This window comes from Myodes glareolus, chromosome 26 (assembly GCF_982192425.1).
Source record: "Myodes glareolus chromosome 26, mMyoGla1.1, whole genome shotgun sequence".
NCBI lineage: Eukaryota > Metazoa > Chordata > Mammalia > Rodentia > Cricetidae > Myodes > Myodes glareolus.
The window spans coordinates 39,509,499-39,531,600 of NC_142051.1; the positions used below are offsets into that span (position 1 = coordinate 39,509,499).

Below are 22,102 nucleotides of genomic sequence, written 5' to 3' on the forward strand. Positions count from 1 at the left end.
CCTCTCACTGACAATTATGAAAGGGACCTTCAGCTAAACAGAACAAAAACTACACAAAGATTTTCCTCTCCCGGTCTGGAAACTACTCCATATTCATAATAATATATATTTTAAAAGTTTTTTTTAAAAAAAAGCAAAGTGCTATCTGTCTTATTAAAATATCATTCTCTGTCTTCCGAAATATAAAAAAGAAATGTCTAGGGAAGCTATATAGCATGCAGACATTGATCACAATCTAAATATTACCCAAACGTCTTAGCTGTCCAGGGCCTGATGCATTTCACCAACACCATTATCCTTATCACCCACAACAACAAAGGCATTACGCTACTCTCCTCTTCCAGGACTTGTCCCTCACCTCACCCCTCTTTTTTATCTCTTTCTACATTTCTCCTTTTTTATTCTTTTTCAGGCACAATTTAGTCCTTAGCATTAGGAAGTAGTGAAGAGAAATATTGGCATTCACAACAGAGACAGAAACAAAGTTGCCATGGTCAACAATTGCAAACCAGAGTCCACACCAGGATTAGAAAATGTCATCTATCCCCAAGGCAATCGAGAGCAGAGTAGCAGAGCCTAAGTCAGGAATAAAGCATCCCTCAAGGGCGGGGGGAGGGGGCTGGACAAACAGGAGAGCCTCCCACCCCCACGAAAAGGGCACTATGTGGTGTTGATGGAGGGGAACATCCCGGTGTAGGTGTTAGATAGAGTTCAAGTAGTATAAGACAGCATCCACGTACAATGGTAAAGTTGGAGCCCATGCAGATTGAAATGGGTATTCCCCTGTACATGTGGATCACTACATGGAGTTACAGCCTCAAAGACACGGAAAGGTATCTACGCAGAAGAGCAGCCGAGCACAGGGAAGTAGCGCCTAGAACGGATGGGAGAGCGTTATAAAAGGAAGAGGACAGCAGCGGAGAAGGTTGCATTAGACGAAAGGAGTCCTATCAAATAAGTGTATATACAAAGAAAATAAAACCCTGGAAATGATAAAGGGAGTTACAAACACAGGAAGGGAAAGTTCAAACTGCTTTTGTTTGTGGAGCAGGGCTAGAGTCCATATTAAAAATTCCAGGTGTGGGTCTATGGAGATGGCACAGCCGTTAAAGCACTTGCCACATGAGAAAAGGAATAAGAGTTTTATCCCCAGGACCCACATAAATGTGAGGTTAATGTGAAGGCTTGCTTGTAATTCCTGCCTCAGAAGGTGGAGACAGGGAATCCCAGGAACAAGCTGGCTGGTGAAATTAACCCTATCGGCGAGCTCTGGGTTTGATTAAGAGACCTTGCCTCAGAAGAATAGGGTGAAAAGTGGTGCAGGATTGTTACCAACATGGACCTCAGTCCACACACACACATGAACAAATATGCATACAAACCAGCATGCACACATGCACCATGCATGTGAACATCCATATGCACAAACACTTGAACAGAAGGAAGAGTTTCAGGGTTTTTAGTAACTATAGACAAATATAGATGTGCACGTCTCTGTATCAATAAACATATGTAATTTTTCACCCATGACTGGGAGCAACTAGGAGAGGTGACATTGTTCAAGTCATGAATATACCAAGTACTAAAATCTGCCCTTCCAAATATCATCTTCCAGCAAGGTACTGAATCACTGAAAGAAGTCATAGACTCCAGGACTCAGGAGGAATGTCTTGGCATGTGAAGATCAAGAAAATGCTCAGAGAACGATGCCATGAAGACATCCTAATAGGGTTGCTATTAAGTCTAGCACAATTTACATGTCAATAGTAATGATGGGAATGCTCTATAACATATAATAAAATAACCTGTGTAGTCCATGTAATACAAGATTTTAAAGGTTTGATAAGGAAGAAGATGTTTACCTAGTTTAAATGCACAACCTCACAAGATGATTATTGGAAGGAAAACCTGTTAACTGTGTAGACAGAAGTCTGACAGTATCCACCACAACCACGTGACTGAAAGCCATCAGCGGAGCAACAGACGGAATCATAGACCACCCAACAGGAAGCAACGAAAAGAACACAGCACCCCTTAGAGACACTCCTGTCAGATTCAGAGCACCTGTTCCAATCATGAGAGAATATCAAGTCAACCCCAAAATGATGGAATTAAATAAGATATCTTATCCATAGTCATGTTAAAATGGACTTGTGAGATGTCTCAGCAAGTAAACACACCTGTGACCAAGTCTGATGACCCGAGTTGGATACCTGGAAACACTAAAGAATCAACTACAGCAAGTTGTTCTCTGACCTCCACACACACATAGCATGTGCACACACAGAGTGTACACACACACACACACACACACACACACACACACACACACACACACTGGTCTAATACAATAAAAATATCCTGAAGTTACCCACTCAAGTAAATATGTAGAATTTATCATTAAGTTTATAATTACAAATACTTCTTGACTTATTCTTTATGCACTCATAGATGCACTCTGGTGCTTGATCTAAATCACACTATTCTCCTTATCTATGGCAGACATGTTCCAAAACAGAGAATACCTAAAATTTCAAATGATGCCAAACATGCCTATGGTAAGACCTAATTTATAAATAAGGAGCAGGAAAAATTGATAATAACCGATTAAGTACAATAATGATAGACATTGTAACAGTTATTTAGAATTGATGAATTCTCTATTTCTGAATATTCCATCTAATATTTTCAGACCACATCTGACCACAAATACTTGAAACTATAGACAAGGGTGTGTGAGTTAATCCTGTAACTCAATGAGATATATATATTATCATCTTTCTCCTATGAATACAGAAACCAAAGCACAAAGAAGTTAAATAACATAACTAGGGCTATCCAATGAGAAGAAAACTTACGTTGAAAATCAGGACTCAAGACTTTTTCCATACCCCTACCCCCACCCCTTGTTATTGATGAAAACAAGTGTTATGATCTGAATTAAAATGTCCCTTACACTGAAACACTTCTGTAAGTAAAAGGACATCATGAATGGGACAAAATGGCAGCTTACAGAATGGGCAAGATCTTCCCCAACTTCCCATCTGACAGAGGACTAATACCCAAAATATATAAAGAACACAAGAAACCATACATCAACAAACTAAATAATCCAATTTAAAAATGGGTACACATCTAAACAGAGAATTCACAACAGAGTAATCTCAAATGGTTGAGAAGCACTTAAAGAAATGGTCAACATCCTTAGTCATCGGGGGGGAAACACAGAGCAAAACAACTCTGAGATTATATCTTAAGCTGTCAGAATGGCTAAGTTCAAAAACCACAAGTGACAGCTCATGCTGGTGAGGATGTAGAGAAAGGAGAATATTTCTCCATTGCTGGTGGGAGTGCAAACTTGTGCAGCCACTTTGGAAGTCAATGTAGCGATTTCTCTGAAAATTGAGAATTGATCCACTTCAAGATCCAGCTATACCACTCTTGGGTATATACCAAAGAATGCTCAACCATACCACAAGGACACTTGCTCAACTATGTTCATATCTGCCTTATTAATAATAGCCAGACATGGGAAACAACCTACATGTCCCTCAACTGAAGTATGAATTTTTTAAAATGTGGCACATTTATGCAATGGAATATTTTTCACTGTTAAAAAAAAAAACCATGAAATTTTCAGGTGAAAGGATGGAACTAGAAAAGATCATACTGAGTGAGGAAAACCCAGAACCAGAAACACAAACATTTTACATGTTCACTTACAAGTGGACATTAGCTGTAAAGTAAAGGATAACCATGCTACAAGAGACACACCCAGAGAGGCTAAGTAACAAAGAAGGTTCAAAGCGGGGACATATGAATCTCCCTGGGAAGGGGAAAAAAAGAATAGATTTTGAGTGTGGATTGGTTGCAGATAAGGAAGGGAACAGGAGGGATGGAATGGAGGAAGAGAGTATTGGGAGAGACAACTGGAATTGGGGGGCATTTTGTGGGCAAAGTAGATGCCCAATACAATAGAAACTCCTAGAAGTCTATAAAGGGACCCTAGTGAAGTCTCCTACTAATGAGGATACAGAGCCAGAACGAGTCATCCTCAGTAATGGGCAAGGTTTCATGTGGATGAATTGGGACACCAACCCAGTCACAAAACCTCCGACCTACGATTTGCCCTGCCTACAAGATATGCTGGAGAAAGGGTGGCAAAAACTTGAGGGAGTAACCAACCAATGACTGGTCCAGCTTCAGCTTTTTGCCATGAGAGTGAGCCCATGACTGACACTTCTAGAAGGGCTAAGAACCAGAAGCTGGATATCCCAGAGACCTAAGATAGAACCAGGCACAACTAGAAAAAATATCCAAATAACACTCTGCTGTACTTGTAGACCAGAGCCTAGCATAATCATCATCACAGAGGCTTTATCCAGCCACTGATGGGAGCAGTCAGAAACCCACAGTCAGACATGAAGAAGGGGAGAAAAGATTGTAAGAGTCAGAGGGGTCAAGGACATCACAAGAAAAACCCACGGTCTTAACTAACTACGGCTTATAGGGGCTCACAAAAATAGAACCCAAGATTAGGAAGCCTACATGGGACTGACCTAGGCCCTCTACATATCTTAGAATTGTGTAGCTTGATCGTCTTGTGGGACTCCTAACAGTGGATACGGGGGCTATGTCTGACTCTTTTGCCTACTTTTGAGACCCTTTTCTTTCTACTGGATTGTCTCATCCAGCCTTCATATGAAAGGATGTGGCTAGTCTTATTGCAACTTGGTACATTAAGTTTGATTGCTATCCCTGGGAGGCCCACTCTTTTCCGAAGGGAAATAGAGGAGGAGTAAATCTGAGGGAAAAGGGTGAGGGGAGGGGTTGGGAGGAGAGGAGGGAGGGGAAACCGTATTAGGGATGTAAATATTTGAGAGAAGAATAGAAAAAAATGTCCCTCTCATGCTAATGTTTGGAACATGTTATCCTAAACTAGTGGCTCTGTTTCGGCAGTTGTTCCTACTATGTATTTGTTACAGCAACACAGAAGTAGCTAATGGGAGGATTTATTCCTTGAGAAACACAGAAAAAGCTCCTGATACAGCATAAACTTAATGCTAGCTCTACGTCTCTGCTAACAGCAGCCAAAGAATGCTCAGGAGCCGTAAAGTTCACCAAACGCATGAAAGAGCACCCAAAGAGGAGATGCGGAGGTTCCAAGGATGCACTGCCTGGTTCTCCATTTGACTAGACTTCCAGATTCATTGGCTTGAGAACGATAGGTCATAAAACGAAGACCTGACAGCTCCATATTCTCCTTCGTGCGAGCAAGAAAAAAAAGAAAAGTCAACACCACTCAAGTGGAGACACAATGGACGAATTGTGAAGCCATTTTGGAAGACAACTAATGTTCAATAGCATTAAAAACCCAAGAAACTTCATGGAGAAGGGAGAAGTTTAGGAACCCAGCATCTCCCTGCGGACTTACTTATAAGTAACTAATTGTTTCAAAGGAGAGGGAAGGATGTTCTCCCTGGCAAGTTGTCCATGCTCCTAGAAATAACCTTTCCCCAACTCATGGTCCTGTAAGAAACCCTAATTAAACTCATAGGTTCACACACACATACACAAAAGCCTAAATACAAAATATGAAATTTTAATAGGACAATTGCACTATTTTTAAATAACATGGTTCACAAAGAACTATTTTGAAACTTCTTAACTTACTTAACATTCATTTTCCAGTTTGTGTTTATCAAGAAAAAATATCAAAGCAAAATATCACCCTTACTGTGGAACTGTCCACCACGAGAAGCAAAACAGAGAACTATGTTAGCATGGAGATGTGGCGCTGTCATTTACAGGAAAAGGACTATTTATACACTAAAGTATATTGCTATTTTTATTCTTTTACCCAGAATAGACGGTGATACTTATGTAACTAAAAAGCAAGACGGCACATGAGAAAGACCTCTGGGGTCAGCAATATCTGAATTTGAATCTTAGATCTGGTACTACTAACTAGAACCTTGGACAAATTATGTAACCTTCCTGATTTCCATCCTGTGGACAAAGATGAGGTTGGTGATGACCTTATGGGGCTGTTGTGAGGACCGGCTGTAGAGCACATAAAACAGTGTATCTGGGGCACACTATCTAAGTAGTTCTTCTGTATCCTAAATATGTGTGGAGGCCCAAAAATGTGAGCCGATTTCCACCTTGACCAAAGGTCAGAGAGTTGGAACTTACCTCTCTGCCTTCAAGGTGACTGTGTTTCTACCTCAAACAAAGGTCCCACCTAGACTCAGGTCAGTGAGAGTTGCTCTCTCAAGGTTATTGTCAACAGGTGTGGCTAATATCCAGCCCTTGTATTCCAGGAATAGAGAATTAGATACATGTCTACCTCAAGCAAAAGTCTAAGGATCCAACTAAGGTTCCAGTTCCTTTAAGGAGATAACATTGGGTTCCACCCACGGAGTGGTTTGCCTAGAGAATGTTTTGGTCTAGGGTGTGACCGTGACTTATTTTGTCTTAGTATCAAAATGGTTAACAAATGGATGTAGCCAGCAACTTTCAATTGCTCTATTCATTTCCGTATATCATGTTAATCCAGTTTTTTTTTTCTTACTCTAACTTCTTAGGGTTGGGGTATTTTAAGCAATTGGAAACTAAATATGGGCAGTTTCAGGATTCACTGAGACTCCCTCCCGGTACTATTCTATGTTTTTCTGTGTTATTCTTTTCAGATGTTCATACTCTCTGCTTATATTTCTAATCCTCACACCCCTATCCTGGCAAAGTGGTATTTTTGTCGAGGCTGGTCCCCGAAAAAAAACGTAGCTTATGGAAATGGTGCCTTACATGGAGACATTTAAGGCATTATATACACAAAACAAGTAAGCCAAAACTTGCCCAAGTCGCTAGCGCTAGAGAAATGCTTAAAAGTAATAGTATATACTTCAGACCAGTGCACAACCTTAGTGCACATATGTAATTATCTGGGGAAATCTGTTAAGTGCATATTTCTAGGTATTAAACATAGAACTTCTATGGATCTGGGGTAAGATCAGGAAATCTATGCTTAACAACCATGAGTTGTCTGGGTACAGGGAGTCTCTGAAAATTCTGCACTAGACAGCCATAAAAATTACGATTATGAAGACTTGCATCCACACTGGAAATATGTGATATACTACTCAATGAAAAAATCAGAATCCAGAATTGAAAGCTTGATCAGATAAGTACATAGAACACACTAAGGGAGGAAGTCTTAGCAAAAAAAAGATTGTGAGTAACTCTTAATTTATCCAGATTTTTCAAACAGTCATGCTATTATCATAAGTGAATAACTGATACATTACCTAAGAAAACCAAAATGCTAATACATAGCCATGGCTTCCAAGGTGAGTTCAAACTCCTTAGGGAAACACCCAAAATCCTTCACTCTCTTCATCTACTTCTTGTCCATCAAATCAAACTGCTTATAACACCGCAAATGACAGTCTATACTTCCACACACTGTTAGCAGATACACTGCTTCTTCTGCTTGAGACATCCATCTCCCAATCACGTCCACCCTGTAAGTTTCTTTCCATCCTATAGAATTTATGCAGCACCTCCTCTCTCAGATTCCCTGAGTACCCCCTCACAGAATTAAGAAGGGCTCCCTCTGGGGTTAGGGAGAAGCCTGGCGCTGGGGAAATTCCCAGGATTCCACAAAGATGACCCCAGCTAAGACCCTAGCAATAGTGGAGACGACGCCTGAACTGGCCTTGTACTGTAATCAGATTAGTGGCTACCATAACTGTCATCACGGAACCTTTATCTAGGAACAGATGGAAGCAGATGCAGAGATCCACAGCGGAGCACTGGGCGGAGCTCCTGGAGTCCAGCCATAGAGAAGGAGGAGCAATCTGAGCAAAGGGGTCAAGACCATGATGGGGATACCCACTGAAACAGTTTACCTGAGCTAGTGGGAGCTCACTAACTCTGGACTGACAACTGGGGAACCAGCATAGGACCAAACTAGGCCCTCTGAACGTAAGCGAAGGTTGTGTGGCTTGGGCAGTTCGTGGGCGCCCCAGGCAGTGGGACCAGGATTTATCCCTAGTGCATCATGAACTGGCTCTTTGGAGCCCATTCCCTATGAAGGGATACCTTGCTCAGCCCAGATATGGGGGGAGGGGCTTGGCCCTGCCTCAAAGTGATGTGATGGACTTTGTTGACTCCCCACCTCACGGGAGGCCTTACCCTCTCTGAGGATGGGGATGGGATGGAGGGAAAGTTGGGGAGCAGGATGAGGGGAGGGAGGGGAACTGGAATTGGTATGTAAAGGAAAAGGTTGTTAATAAACAAGAAAAAAAGAATGGCTCCCCCTTTGTGCCACTGTTCTGCAGCACAGCTTGGTACTTCGGCGGTAGCTTGCATCTCAGTAGATTCTAACTCTTTATGAAATTATTCCGTCAATCAGCAGCACTTGGACTTGGTAGGGATCACCTCATTCAAGCTTAGGAGCTACAAACGCTGATCAACACCTGCTAAAATAACTATCTGTCTGTTCTATAAGGCTCTGACCCAGTCAGTCCGTCAGACAGTATGTGCTCGGCTGATTGGAGGAAGTCTGGTCTAAGGACATCCTAACACATGGTAGTCGAGACTATGTTTTAAGCTCTAAGCAATAGTTTAACTGTTACTTCTAAGCTTCCACATTTTCCCCTAATGCTGGCCATCCTCAGTATCTTCCCGTCTTCAGAATGACAGACCACTCCCAGCAAGAAACAAAGCAGTACCCCAAGACAGTTTACCAGAACACAGACCAGCCATGCATAATTCCTGCTGCTCCCCACAAACACACCACTCTTTACTCCCAGGTCTCTGCACCAGCAGTAAAACATCCATTTAAAACAGAGACAATTCTGTAGGTGAATAGAGCAGTTCGGTATGCTTGAAACACTAAATGTTATATTTATTTATTTATTTATTATATTATATTTAATGTATCTATATAAAGCACCAATATTAGTAAGAAGAGGTACCTACCAAACAAAAGCCCTAAGTGGCTAAGAGTAATTTAGAATGAGAAAGAGGAGGAATGGGTAGGAAGAAAGGGAGGAAGGCATCAGAGTAAGAAGGGAAGGAGGGAGAGAGGGGAGGAAGGCAGGCGGGCAAGCAATGCCAGAAAAATGCTAACTGGAACCCAGGGTAAAATCTTCAAATGCTTCCACTGCACAATAACGTGTATGGAGTCACACGGACATTGAAACCAACTCACAACATGAAATATTTTTAAGCGGAAAAAAAGTCTACCTAAAATATTTTGGTTTGAATCTCAAACCGCATGAGATATTAGAACTGTTACATGAATTCTCTTCCACAGTTTGTCACCTGTAACATACAACACATGCAGACATCTAGGGAATAACTTCTGGAAACAGGCCGTGATATTCTGACGCTTATAAATGGCTATGAATTCAGTTACAACTGTAGGGGTGTGTGTAGCTCAGCGGTAAAGTGTGTGTCTAGCATGCCCTGTGTTTATGCCCCAGTGACACACGCACACCGTTCTAGGGATTAACTAAGCAGTAAATTTATTAAGAGCGTCTCTGTCACCAGCCAAGTCCCCAATAAACCCCTTTCCTCTGCGGTCTTCTAAGAAGGATAATGAGTTCCCTTATTTAACCCCGTCCTAGGTGCCAAGCAAAGCCTGCTCCATCGGGGCTGCGTATCACAGCTACGCTTTTGAGCCTCGTGTTCTGCTGCCTCTTTCAGCCAAAACAGTACGTTTTCCTTCTTAAAAACTTTACCAGTCGGTCACACCTCACTATCGCGGAACTGTCAGCTCCCCAAAGCAGTCTGGGGTACAGGGAAAGGCAAAAACACAGGGCACTGGGTCACAGGTTAAAGGCGATAACACTGAGATGGACAGGGCAAGGAAGATGCTGGAAGCCCACTCCAGACTCCTAACCTCCGAGGTCCATATTTGTCCTTGATCTACTTCTCACAACGCAGCTCAGCTCCACTCCCCACAAGATCCGCTTCCCCTCTGCGCCTGTCCGCCTCTCTGTTGTGCTACCAAACACTGACCCAAAAGTGACTGGCGGAATGGTCGACTCCAGTTTGCGAGCCACCGGGCGTCATTAAGGGAAGCCAAGTCGAGAACTCGAGGCAGGAGCCTGAAACAGAAACTGTCAGAGAGCCATGGAGGAGCACAGCTTACAGGCTTGCTCTCCACGCCTTTGCTCAGCTTGCCTTCTAACACAATACAACCCAGGGCCACCTGCCCAGCGGTGGCACAGCCCCTAGTGAGCTGGGCCATCCCATGCCAATCAGTAATCCAGAAAACGCCCCACGTGCATGCCCACAGGTGACTCTAGTGGATGTTAATTTGACAAAAATCTAACCAGCCACTTTTGCCTCCCTTTAGGAAAGGGACCGCATGGCCTGGATGAGTCTGCGATGATTAGAAAAGTAGAAGGCATATAATCATATTCTAGAGGAAACATGTGGGGGTAAGGAAGCATAAAGGAAATGAGGCACGAGGAACAGAAATACCGAGAAGGCAGCAAGCCCTGAGGCTGCCTGTGTAGGCCCAAAGCCACCAGCTGAGCCTTGGTCAGACAGCTAACCAGCGTGAGCAGATCGGCTCTGTTCGTGGAAACAGGAGTAATCACCCATACTGAATAAACTATTTTCACAGCACAACGGAATCCAAACGGATACAGCACGAGAGAATCAATGTTCCATTTTACAGCCAGATACACAAAGACACGCCGCTAAATAAGAAAGCTCGACTCAGGAAGCATTTTCCGAGACTAACGCGCTGTGGGCACTGTAGTACAACAAACCAAAGAAGACAAAATTTATATTTTAACTATACTTTCTCTCCTCGTTCTCCCTCAAAGAATCTTTCAAAGTTTCACTTAACTTTGGGAAAACTCAAAATCCACTTGTTAGCCTACTGGGGGAAAAAAGGAGAAAACTGAACTCTAAGGAAAGTTCCTAGAGATGAATTACAACAGAGATTCATTAGGTCTTCAGTGGCATTGTGCCTCTGCCTGCCTAGGATCCTTGCGTGCCCTGGTCGTCACACACACGTAAGGAGAAACAGAATGCAGGTGAGTCTCCTCATTTGCATTCTGCCCACACCCCCTTTTTTCGAACATGAAATCTTCCTTCATACCGACATATGAGTAATCAAAATATCATATTTTAATTAACTGAAATAATTCTGCAATATGCTCAAACTGGAAACCAAAGACACTAAAACGTAAGAAATATTTTCCAGGTCTACAGATGGAAAGTAAATCTTTTCTACCCTTTCCTTTACATGATGGTCGACTTCAGTGCCTGGATTGGACTGTAAAAGACTCTTAGAAAGAAGACTTTGCCAAAATTACCCCAAATGCAAAACAAACTGTTTCAGGATACCACTAAGCTAATCAAATTGTTTACGGCCACCTAAGAAGTTAGACAACGCCCTGATGAGCATTGTACAGTTCTCTTTGAAGTCAGTGCTGAGTGGTTCCCACCCTCCCATGCTGGGTAAGAAACCATGGAGGTGCATATACCCTAGGAACTATGCAAAGCAAAACTAGCCGGACGCAGAGAGCACAGGTAGATGGCAGAACTCTTGCTCATCAGGTAGAAAGCCCTGGTTTTAACCCTTAGCACCACAAGGAAGCAGGGTGGAAAGACAGGATGACCAGCAGTCACTAGACTTAGCCACACTAGCTTACTGCCATGCATCAGCCCCCACCCCTGTCATTTTAAAGAGGAAGCTAGAAACCCTGCTTTGTAGAGAAAGAGGTCAATACCAAAATTCCCTCTCCTCTCTCCTTCCACCCCATCATGCAGCTGGCATGGCTCATTCGGGCAGACACTGCTCCCTGAACAGAATGGCGCAATCACTGCCTCAAACATCATTACTATCTAAAATAGATAACCCCCTCGAAACTCGACGATTTCTAGATATAACATTTTCACGAGGGTGAACTGCTCTCTTTGTGATTTATCCCACTTAACAAATTCAGCATCTCTAAAAGCAAGTTTCTTATATCAGATTCCAAGAAACCTAACTGCCCAAATAGGTGTAAAAATTACAGGGCTTTTTCCTTTCCTGTTTCTAGTTGCCTCTTATCTCCTTGCACCTATTACTGAAAGCTTCGGGAGCTGAATTCTAAATTTGAGGAACTATTTGGTGACGAGAAAAGTGTTGCTTCCCACCTCTTACTGATTTACTCTTTCACATGGGGACCTTAAGAACTGGATCATTTATGCTCAACAATAATTTATAAAAATGTGCTACACCTAACACCCAACTCTTTGGAGAATTGAAAAAAAAAGTAAGGAAAAATATTTAGAGTATAGTGAAGGATTCTGCTGGTTTAGTAAAGTGTTGAGTGCAGGCTCTTAGCCAAGATGGGCTGTGGACTAAGCCTTCCAGTGCCAGGCATGAGTTTCTTCTTATTGAGTGGGTCCTAAGCCAAATTAGAGAGCTGTTGGTTACTGCCAAGATGTGCGTTCCACTACTGCGCTCTTAGGGTCAATGCTGACGTTCACAGGTGCCACAGTTGTGTAGAACTGTTGGTCGCTTCCCTCCTTTAAACGGTCACATGACACCTCTGGTACCATGGAAGCAAGTCCTCAGGGAAGAAGCATTCTGGTGTCTCTAGTGACAGGGACTTAGTTTCCACCTCTTAGGGGCAATAAGGGCAGTAGCAATAGCCCATATGTTTTGGGGAGTCTCTTGGACAATGTTGACCAACAACTCAAAAGATGATTTCTCATCTCTGGTGTTAGGGGTTTTGTAAGATGGTCTCTACTCTTAGAGAGAGCATCATCAGCCCAAATGAGAATATTTTAATTTAAGCATATATGTATATTTATATACAGACTTAGGTATATTATATAGTCTCAACAACATGACTGCCAAAATGTGAGTTCAACAAGGACAACAACAATAGGCGTGTCAAGGAAGGAGGGGGAAGGCCTTAACCCTACACGAAAATACTATAGGCAGCTGAGGAATGCTGTCAGTGGGAGAAGCTGTCTTTCCCAGGGAAGACTACACCAATTGGTTATCTAATACTAAATGATCAGTCCTGAAAACACACACACCATACCAGCTGAGCACGTTATAGTTAAGAATGTATATATGGGTGCATATAACAACTAATGACAAAGAGGCCATAAATTTGAACAGCAAGGAGGGCTTTGGGGGAGGAAAGAAAAGGGAGAATTTATGTATTATACTCTCAAAAAAGAAGACCAAATAAATCTAAGGTATTAGCAAACTTCAATTACTATATCAAAATACGAGAGATTCCTGAAGTCAGTGAGAACCTAACATACATCACAAATGATAATTACTTTTCTTTGGGATATAGGGTTTTATCCAAAAAGATATTTTTAAGGTTTTGCAGATGTTTAGTGATGCAAGTAAGTTTTAGAAAACAAAATTTTATGTATATAAGCTGAATAGAAAAGGAGGGAGGGGACCTCAGATTTCTTTAAGAATTAAAGAGGGTGTTGAGAAACATAACAAAATAAGGCAAAGAAGTGTTTGTTTGTTTTCCCCAGAGAAAAGGCTACTGCTCTTTCAGGTAAGTGTGAAGAACAGAGTGTAAGAATTCACTGACGTAATCTTATGCTCTGCAGTGGGCTGATGCTCTTCTACACTATAAAGATTTGTCACTCACGCTGGTTTAATAAAACACTGATTGGCCAGTAGTCAAGCAGAAAGTATGGGCAGGGTGATCAGACTAGGAGAATTCTGGGAAGAGGAAAGGCAGAGATGTAGTCACCAGACAGACACAGAGCAAGCAAGATGAGAATGCTGCACTGAGAATAGGTACCAAGTCACATTGCTAAACATAGATAAGAATTATGGGTTAATTTAAGTTGTAAGAGCTAGTTAGTAATAACCCTGAGCTAAGAGTCCAAATAGTTTATAATTAATATAAGCCTCTGTGTTTCTTTGGGACTGAACAGTCACAGGACCAGGCAGGACAACAACATCCATCTACAATGCTCTGATATTATAAATCTGTAGCTGGTTTTAGACCAGTGGTTCTTAACCTCTGTGTCGTGACCCCTTTATATCCTGAATATCAGATACTTACATTACAGTTCATAAAAGTAGCAAAATTACAATTATAAAGTAGCAACAAAATAATTTTATGGTTGGGGGGCCGCAACAACATAAGGAACTGTATTAAAGGGCCACAACATTAGTAAGGTTAAGAACCAGTGTTTTAGACCATAATAGTTCTCAATTGTATCTGACAATGCCAAGTATTTGATTATTTCTAACGTCTGTCTTCTTACATCTTCCCCGCAGAGGATCATTTTCAAGCTAAAGGAGTAATGAGATGCATTAAATTCCAGAGACAAATCACAAGAGGTATTAGGTTGCTTTTAAAATGAGCCAATGTAGACCACTGATATGGTTAAAAGAATAAAGGCACTTGCCGCCAAGTCTCACAATCTGAGTTCAATCCCCTGGAGCAGTGGCTCTCAACCTTCCAAATGGAGCCATCCTTAAACACAGTTCCTCATGTTGTTGTGAACCCCAACCATAAAATTATTTTCCTTGCTACTTCATAACTGTAATTTTGCTACTGTTATCGATTGCAATGTAAATGTCTCATATGCAGGGTATCTGATATGCAACCCCTGGGAAAGGGTTGTTTGACTCCTCCCCCCAGGGGTCATGACCCACAGGTTGAGAACCGCTAGACCAACGTGGTAGAAGGAAAGAAGTAACTCCGTCAAGCTGTCCTCTGATCTCCACATGTAGGCACCCATGCACATATATGCACAATAAAAAATATATACATACATGCATGCATGCATACATACATACACACAAGTTAAGCTTTTAAAGAAAAAGAAGTGAGTGTTAGAAATCCAGGCCCAGAAGGTTTAGATTCAAGAAGAAGGAATTTTCATTAAATTAGGAACCACCAACGGCTCATGCCCAGAAACAAGCTACTGTTAAGTATGTTGATTTTTGTTGAAATGTGTAGCCCTACAACTAACGGGATAGCTCAAAGGAATGCCACAAACAGGCTATGAATGAATTTAGAAAGACAATAAATAAATACTTCGCAATACTCTTGCTGGTATAACAGAGAGAAACAATTGGTCTATTGATCAACTCCAAAGCAAGAGTACCAGGCATAAAGGCTGCCCCTTCAACTGTAGAAGACAAAAGGAGGTTCTCTAGGAATATCTTACAGAGGGTTGGATTCCAGTTATAAAGTGTGTTTATCCACAGCTGATGCAGAATGGGAAGTTAATACTCTGATAAACAGACTCGAGAGTCAAAAAGTCAAGCATGGGTTGCAAACACAGCATAAACAAGATGAAATGCAATAAGGATAACTTAGGTTTGACCAACACTTTCACAAATGCCAGATGGAGGAATTATGGCTTCACAGGTTGTTAAAAGGAAAAGTACTTGGAAGTTTTCATTAATAATATGAGCCAACACCAATTTTATGGCTCAGAAAATCTTGACCTAAAGCAGTGCCTTAGAGCAGTAATACAGGGGTAATAATTTAATTATTTTATTAAATGCCATCTATCTTCATTACGTAATCCATGAAAGCACAGACAAAAAAATTAAAAACAACCCACAGTCCCATCACTCAAAAATAAGCACTGTCTCCATTTCTGCATTCAATTTCTAGGCATATTAATGTACATTGTAAGTCTTTGCAGTTACTTTTTTATAAAAGTAGATTCAAGCTATGAATCCTCTTTCACAATCAGTTGGATTGATTATGCATCAATATATCTGCCCCCACTCCGTGCTCCACTGAGTGACACCTGGTGCGTATTATTCAATTTCTTACCTTTTCGTCACATTTCAAAAGGTCATTTTGAAATTTGAGAATATTCAAAGGAGCGAAAAAGGTGGTTAAAAGTACGCACATTTGCATTCAAACACCTAAGCTCCATCGTCCTGTCACAGCTAAGGACAACAGCAGTTCTTCCGTGAAAAAGAGCAAATTTCCAAGAAAATAATACAGTTAAATGCACGTCCCTGCAGAACTGTCATGGCAAATGAATTCGGCCACTTTTGTATTGACCCATGCAGCCAAGGCTACTACTAGCTTCTAGGAGTTACAGCAAAGTGGATTTCAGTTCAATAAAAAAAAAAATAGATTTTTTTTTTATGATCACAGCTATCAAAAAGTGGAACAGAATAAATAGAAGGCAGGCGCAGTGGAGCAACCCTGTAATCTAGTACTGGGGAGGTTGAGGCTGGAGAATGCTCAGTTCAAGATCAGAGAGAGAGAGAGAGAGAGAGAGAGAGAGAGAGAGAGCACGCAAGAGCTCGCCCTCAAAAGGGGGGGAGGGTGGGGGCTGAATCTAGTCACTGGGAATGCTAATAGTGCTGGAGATAACTATCTGGAAAGGAATTTTGCAGAGGAAATTTCTACACCATGTAAGAACTTGGATTAAAGGTCTCTTTGGGCTTAAGGATTCTGATCCCAGTGAAAATTTTACTATGGTAATTTACTACCATAAGAAATTCAGTCCTCAGAGTCTCATGCACCTTAGAGCAATGACAGGAATCCTAACACTAACAGTGAACACTTATGTAGTCAACACTTATTACTTTTTACATCATTTATTCCTTAACAAAACAAAACCGTAGAAACAGATACCATTACTATTTCCTTAAAAAAAAAAAACCCTAGGGATAGATACTATTACTATTTCCTTAACAAAACTCTGGTTACTGTTACTATTTCCTAGTAACAAAACCCTAGTTACTATTGCTATTTCCATAACAAAACCCTAGTTACTATTAGTTTTTCCTTAACAAAACCCTAGATACTTTTTCCAGCTCACCACATTTTGCAGCGTGACTCTTTGTAGCAATTTAAGGGCATTCTTCTGTGCACTAAAAACTACACTGTCCCTCAAGCCCACAACACAGCCACAGCTCGTGTATTAAATCACACACAAACAAAAGCATCTTCTGCAAATTTTTATCTAATTAGGTCTCAAACAAGCAGTCAATGGATTTTTTTTCTTAGCAAAATAAATGCATTATTTATTTCCAGCTAAAAAATCATTGTATTGTCTAAATTGGCCATATACCTTAAACTTTGGAAACAAAATAAATTCAGGCATATGACTGAAGATCAGTAAAGCAAATTGGAGTTTCAAGCCCTTGTCATTGCTAATTAAGTGACCTTGGACAAGTTATTAATCTTCCAATGTCTGTTTAGCCTTTCATCTGTGAAATGAGTATTGACCTCCGGATGAGACGTGCAAGCATTAACCCCAATCAGACTCAACTGCTACACTACACAAGGAATAAAGCAAGCAGAAAAGACTGATTAACCTATTCCTCAATTCAGCCCAAAACATTAAGATATTTCAAAGTACCATTATTCAAAGTGATTGCTGGAGAAGGAAACACCTCTTATTACCGTACAAGCTTCTGATTGACAATCATTAGTGAAATAAAGTGACAACCACATAAAATGTGTCTTTGAAATTCCATTTTCTGCAAAAGATCATCTAAATACAATTCAACTCCCATTTCCTTTCTTTATTCTCTCTCTCTCTCTCTCTCTCTCTCTCTCTCTCTCTCTTTCTCTCTCTCTCTCTCTCTCTCTCTCTCTCTGTCTCTTTGTGGGTTCAACTGTCCTGGAATTTGCTTTGTAGACCAGGTTGGCCTCGAACTCATAGAGATCCACCTGCCTCTGCCTCCCAGGCGCTGAGATTGAAGACATGCGCCACCACTCGGCTCCATTTTCTTTAAAGGCATGTTTTAGTGGCTAACTCAGTGTGAGACAGGTAAATGTAAGGTACTGGCATTATTTGTGATTTTTAAAACTTTATTCAAACTTTGTTTTCAATGTGTGCTCCTGTAGAGCCACCAGGGGCAGGCAACAAGACCATTAATAAGGAAAACTCACTCTAGCTGAACACTGTGGATCATGCTTTTGCTACTTAAGTATTTACTAATATTAAATACTTCATATTTTATCTCTAAAATGTGTCATCTATTTTTGTTACAAAAATAACACAACTGAAGAGTGTTCGAAAAGTATCATTTGTCTCAATTTGTGTCAATGAAATTAAGTAAATTTATTGTTATTAATAAATTCTCATGTTTCCAAAGATATCAATTTCGAGGAACTTGGTTTAGCATAGTGTCAGAATAAATTTATAATTGATGGACTGGTGCCTTTGCAAATATACTTTCTCACTTACAACTTAAAACTATCACTGAACTTCTCCATAAACTATCTAGGGGTAAATATTAAAACTGTAGGCTAAAATATGTATACTATCTACTTGTGTTTGGAAATGAAAGAGGGACAGTCATCTTTTCTAAGGCCCACGGGGAGAAAAACCTCCTACAAACAATCATTATTCTGAAATGAAATATTCCAACAGTGTCACTGTTACCAAGTATATATAATAGTGTAGGGATCTTTAAATCTCACCATTTTTCAGTTACGCTCATTTCACTGTAATATAAACTTCTCCTTTCCCCTATAACCACTATGGTAAGTTATTGGACTGCCTGATCACAACCTATGAGAACCTGTGTATGTAACACATTTTCATGCAAAAGTTTGTATCAAACACTTATCAAGATCAGCACAAGGGTTCAGAGAGGCATTTCTCAACACTTGGGTGGCCCCTTTGGGAGTCGAATAACCCTCTCATGGGGGTCACCTAGGATCATCAGAAAACATAGATATTTACATTACAATTCATAACAGTAGCAAAATTACAGTTAGGAAGTAGGAACAAAAATAGTTTTGTGGTTGGGGGGTCACCACAACATAAGGACCTAGATTAAAGGATTGCAGCATTAGGGAGGCTGAGAACCACTGGTTCCGAGGGCGAAAGTGCTTGCTCTCAAACCTGGGAACTGTGTACCTTTTCTTGAATCCACATGGTGAAGGAGAGGACAGACTCTCACAAGTTGCCCTCTGATTTCTGCATAGGCCACATGGCATGCACTGCCCAGCACACACACACACACACACACACACACACACACACACACACACACACACCAAATAAATGTAATCCATTTCATTTTTATGAACAGTCGTACAAAATACTTTTAAACAAGAAAATCACTTCAGCTTTTAATATTTCTCTATAAGCATTGTTGAACTGCCTAAGAGATGTTCTAAGGTAAAGATATATATGAACAATGATAGATGCTTCCAAAAAATGTACAGGACAAACAGAATAACCACGACCTGAGAACTAAAGAGTTTTCCTTGAATTTCATTTAGTGAGTGCTTTTCGGGTTTTCTCCCTCCTCCGTGATTTCATTTGTTCAATTCAACTTTTAATAGTTTCTCAAATATGCAAATGAAACCAGCTATCTCTAACTTATATTTGCTGAATAAAGATCCAGACTTCCTTTTTGACTGTCACGTTGGATTCTCTAAGCAATATCCGTCTTACCTGCCACATGTTCGTCTTTTAAGGGCCTCTGCTGGGTTCCACACACACTTTCCCAAGCCGGTCTTGGCTTTCCTGCATCCTGAGTTTCACTCAGATGAGTGAGGATACCTGAAAGTACTGCGAACGCCGGCTGCCTAGCCAGCCTCGAGATTTACACGCTCCCCTGCCTGACTGACAGCTCCTCAGAAGATTCGCTGTCTTTGTTTTGTGGGATCATAACCCACTGCCAATGTCTTCTGCACGAGAAAGTAGCAGCAACCCACGGAGGCTGTGGCTTTGGCAGGATAACTGCATGCAGCCAACAGCCTCTCGTGGAAATAGCCCAGTGGTAGGGGTGGGCTTCAAGGTTGCAAACGCAAACAGTGCCGGACATGCGGGATTTTCTTCTAGCAACACCAGGACACGTACAAGTTCTGCATCAGAGCTCAGAGAAAAGTAGCTGATGGACGCATAGGTGGAGAGCCAGCTATTTTAAAATTACTCCAAGAGTCTAAAGCCTCAGTCTGGCTGGGAGGCTCTTCCTCTCCACACACAAGGTCTGTTTTCCTGCCTAATTTAAGAATGAATCGCTGACACCTCCAGGTGCAATACCCCGAGGGGAGAACGTACCCATACAACGCTAACGAGGGTACACACACACACACACACACACACACACACACACACACACACAGTGGGTGCCAATTCTTACCTTAGCAGATTAGACAGGGGCAGAGGTCCGGATCCACCGCCCAGGATCCCTCCTTTCCTGCCAGATAGGAGTTTCTCCACCAGAGCCACATTGCCAGTGCGAGCAGCTTCCAGCAGCTCCTGGTCCTTCCCCATAGTCTCTCACGAGTCCCCTTACAGAGCCCTTTCCGTGCTTTGGTCCTCCTCCGGGTCCACTGTCCAAAAGCCAGGGCCCTCCCCGCCCCACCCTAAGAGGATGCCAGGGTTTGAGCACGCTGTGATCCCCGCAGCAGCCCCGCGCCGGGAGCTGCACGCCGTCCTCCTGTCTGACACACGGTGCAGCTTCTACAATGGGGAGCAGCCCGTGTTTGGGTAGAGGGGCTGGCCGAGCGACGCGCCCCCACAGCCACTCCCCTGCATTCCCGAGGCCTCCTTCCCGCGGGGTGGGGTGCGAGCGGGTGGGGACCGGGCCCCGGGTGCCGCTGAGGAACGAAAGGAGGACGCTGAGCTCTGAGGAAGATGCCGAGCATGCACTAAGGGAGGATGCACAGGGAAGAGGATGCTGAGCTCTGAGCAGGATGCTCGGGCGCCCAGAAGGACGATGCTCCGCACTGGGAAGAATGCTCCGCACCGAGGAGAACCCGGAGCGCGGAAGAGTGGCCACAGCAACAGTCGAGCTCGTACTCCGGGGGGCTGGAGCGTTAGAGCGACAGCCGCGAAGACTCGGGCGCCCGCCCGCCCGCCCGAGTGCCCAGCCTGGACTCGCCTGGGTTCCGCACCGGGCGGGCTCGGCGGTTCCGCGGCGGCGATGGCGACGGCGGCGGCGGCTGGGGTGGCTGCGGCCCGCGCCGAGGCTGGGCTGTGCGGGGCGAGTCGCCGCGGGTGCGAGCGGAGGGCGGCGACGGAGGCTCGGCGGCTCGGCGCGCGGGGGGCGTGTGCGCGCGGCAGGTGCGGCCCGGGGCCCGCGTGGGGCGGGGGCGGGAGCAAGGGGGGGCAGCTCTGTGCCAGTGGGCGGGGCCCTCCTGCTCCCTCCTCCGTGCTCCCTCCGTTCTCCTCCCTCCTTCCCAGCTCTGCGTCCTTCTCCCTCCTCTCCCTCCTCTCGGTTCCCTCCTCTCCTCTCTCTTCTCCCCTCCCTCCCTTCTGCTCACTTCTCCCGTCTCCTCCACCGAAGAGGTTTAACTGTCTGAGTACTGGAGATCATCCCGCTGGCTGCTGGGGCGCTTTCAGTGCCTGGAGCCTGACTCAGGGACCAGACTTGAGGAAAATCTCCCACTAGGAGGTGATGGAGAACCTGATGCTCCGAAGAAGAGCTTTGGTTGAGACTTCTGTCCCAATCCAGGATATTTCGTCCTCTTGCCTTACCTCCGGTGAGAGAGTGGTACCCATCCTTGGAACAGATCCAGGAGGTTTGTCTTATCCTGATTTCTGAACCACTGAATAGCTTGTGACTTTGGCAGTTTTTGTAGCGTCTTTAATCGGCCTGAATTTTAGTTGTGCTTGTGAGATCTGCTGACTTGAGCAAACACCAGAAAAAGGCTCTCATTGAAAATTCCTCCACATCCACACTAGGGAAAATATAAATGGGCATGGATGAGAGAGTTGCTTTATCTGCATGTATCATCAGCGATTCATTGTGTGTGACTGGCTTGATTTTGTTGCATGCTTTCCTTGCTCGCTAGAGAGAACGCACTGTTTTCTCTTGAAACTTGCTGTGGTCGCTTGTGGTCAGAGGGTGGGAAAGGATGTGATAGGTGCTTTGCTTGTGTCAACACAGTGAGCCTGGTACTATTACTGTATATTACTCAGAACTAAAGCAGAGGTCCGGTAAAGGACAAAATGCCACACAGAGTCATTGGCTGACAAGCTATTCCTGGGTGCCAGGGAGAGGGCTCAGCAGGCAAAAATGCACTTATTCCAGGCAAGGGCCTGAGTTCAGCCTCAGAAACTCTCATAGTGAAAGCAGAGAACTGGCTCCATCAAGTTGTCCTCTGGCCTTCACACACCATGATACATGTTTACACACAGA

At 43.0% G+C, this 22,102-nt stretch overlaps 1 protein-coding gene across 14 annotated transcripts in view; it reads right to left on the minus strand.

The window, feature by feature from the left end:
- Positions 1–20,454, minus strand: part of Anks1b (ankyrin repeat and sterile alpha motif domain containing 1B) — a 953,532-nt gene extending 933,078 nt beyond the window's left edge. For 6 of the 14 annotated variants that reach the window (XR_014999730.2, XM_087901963.1, XM_087901962.1 and 3 more), the window contains exon 1: positions 20,099–20,449. Coding sequence is in view for 12 of the 14 variants with exons in the window: in XM_087901963.1 (XP_087758089.1) it covers positions 20,099–20,232 (134 nt within the window). In the remaining 2 variants the exon portion in view is untranslated. Of the gene's footprint in view, positions 1–20,098 lie in introns of all 14 variants that reach the window. The other 8 variants (XR_014999729.2, XM_087901959.1, XM_087901960.1 and 5 more) reach the window with 6 other exon arrangements.
- Positions 20,455–22,102: the final 1,648 nt, after the last annotated feature.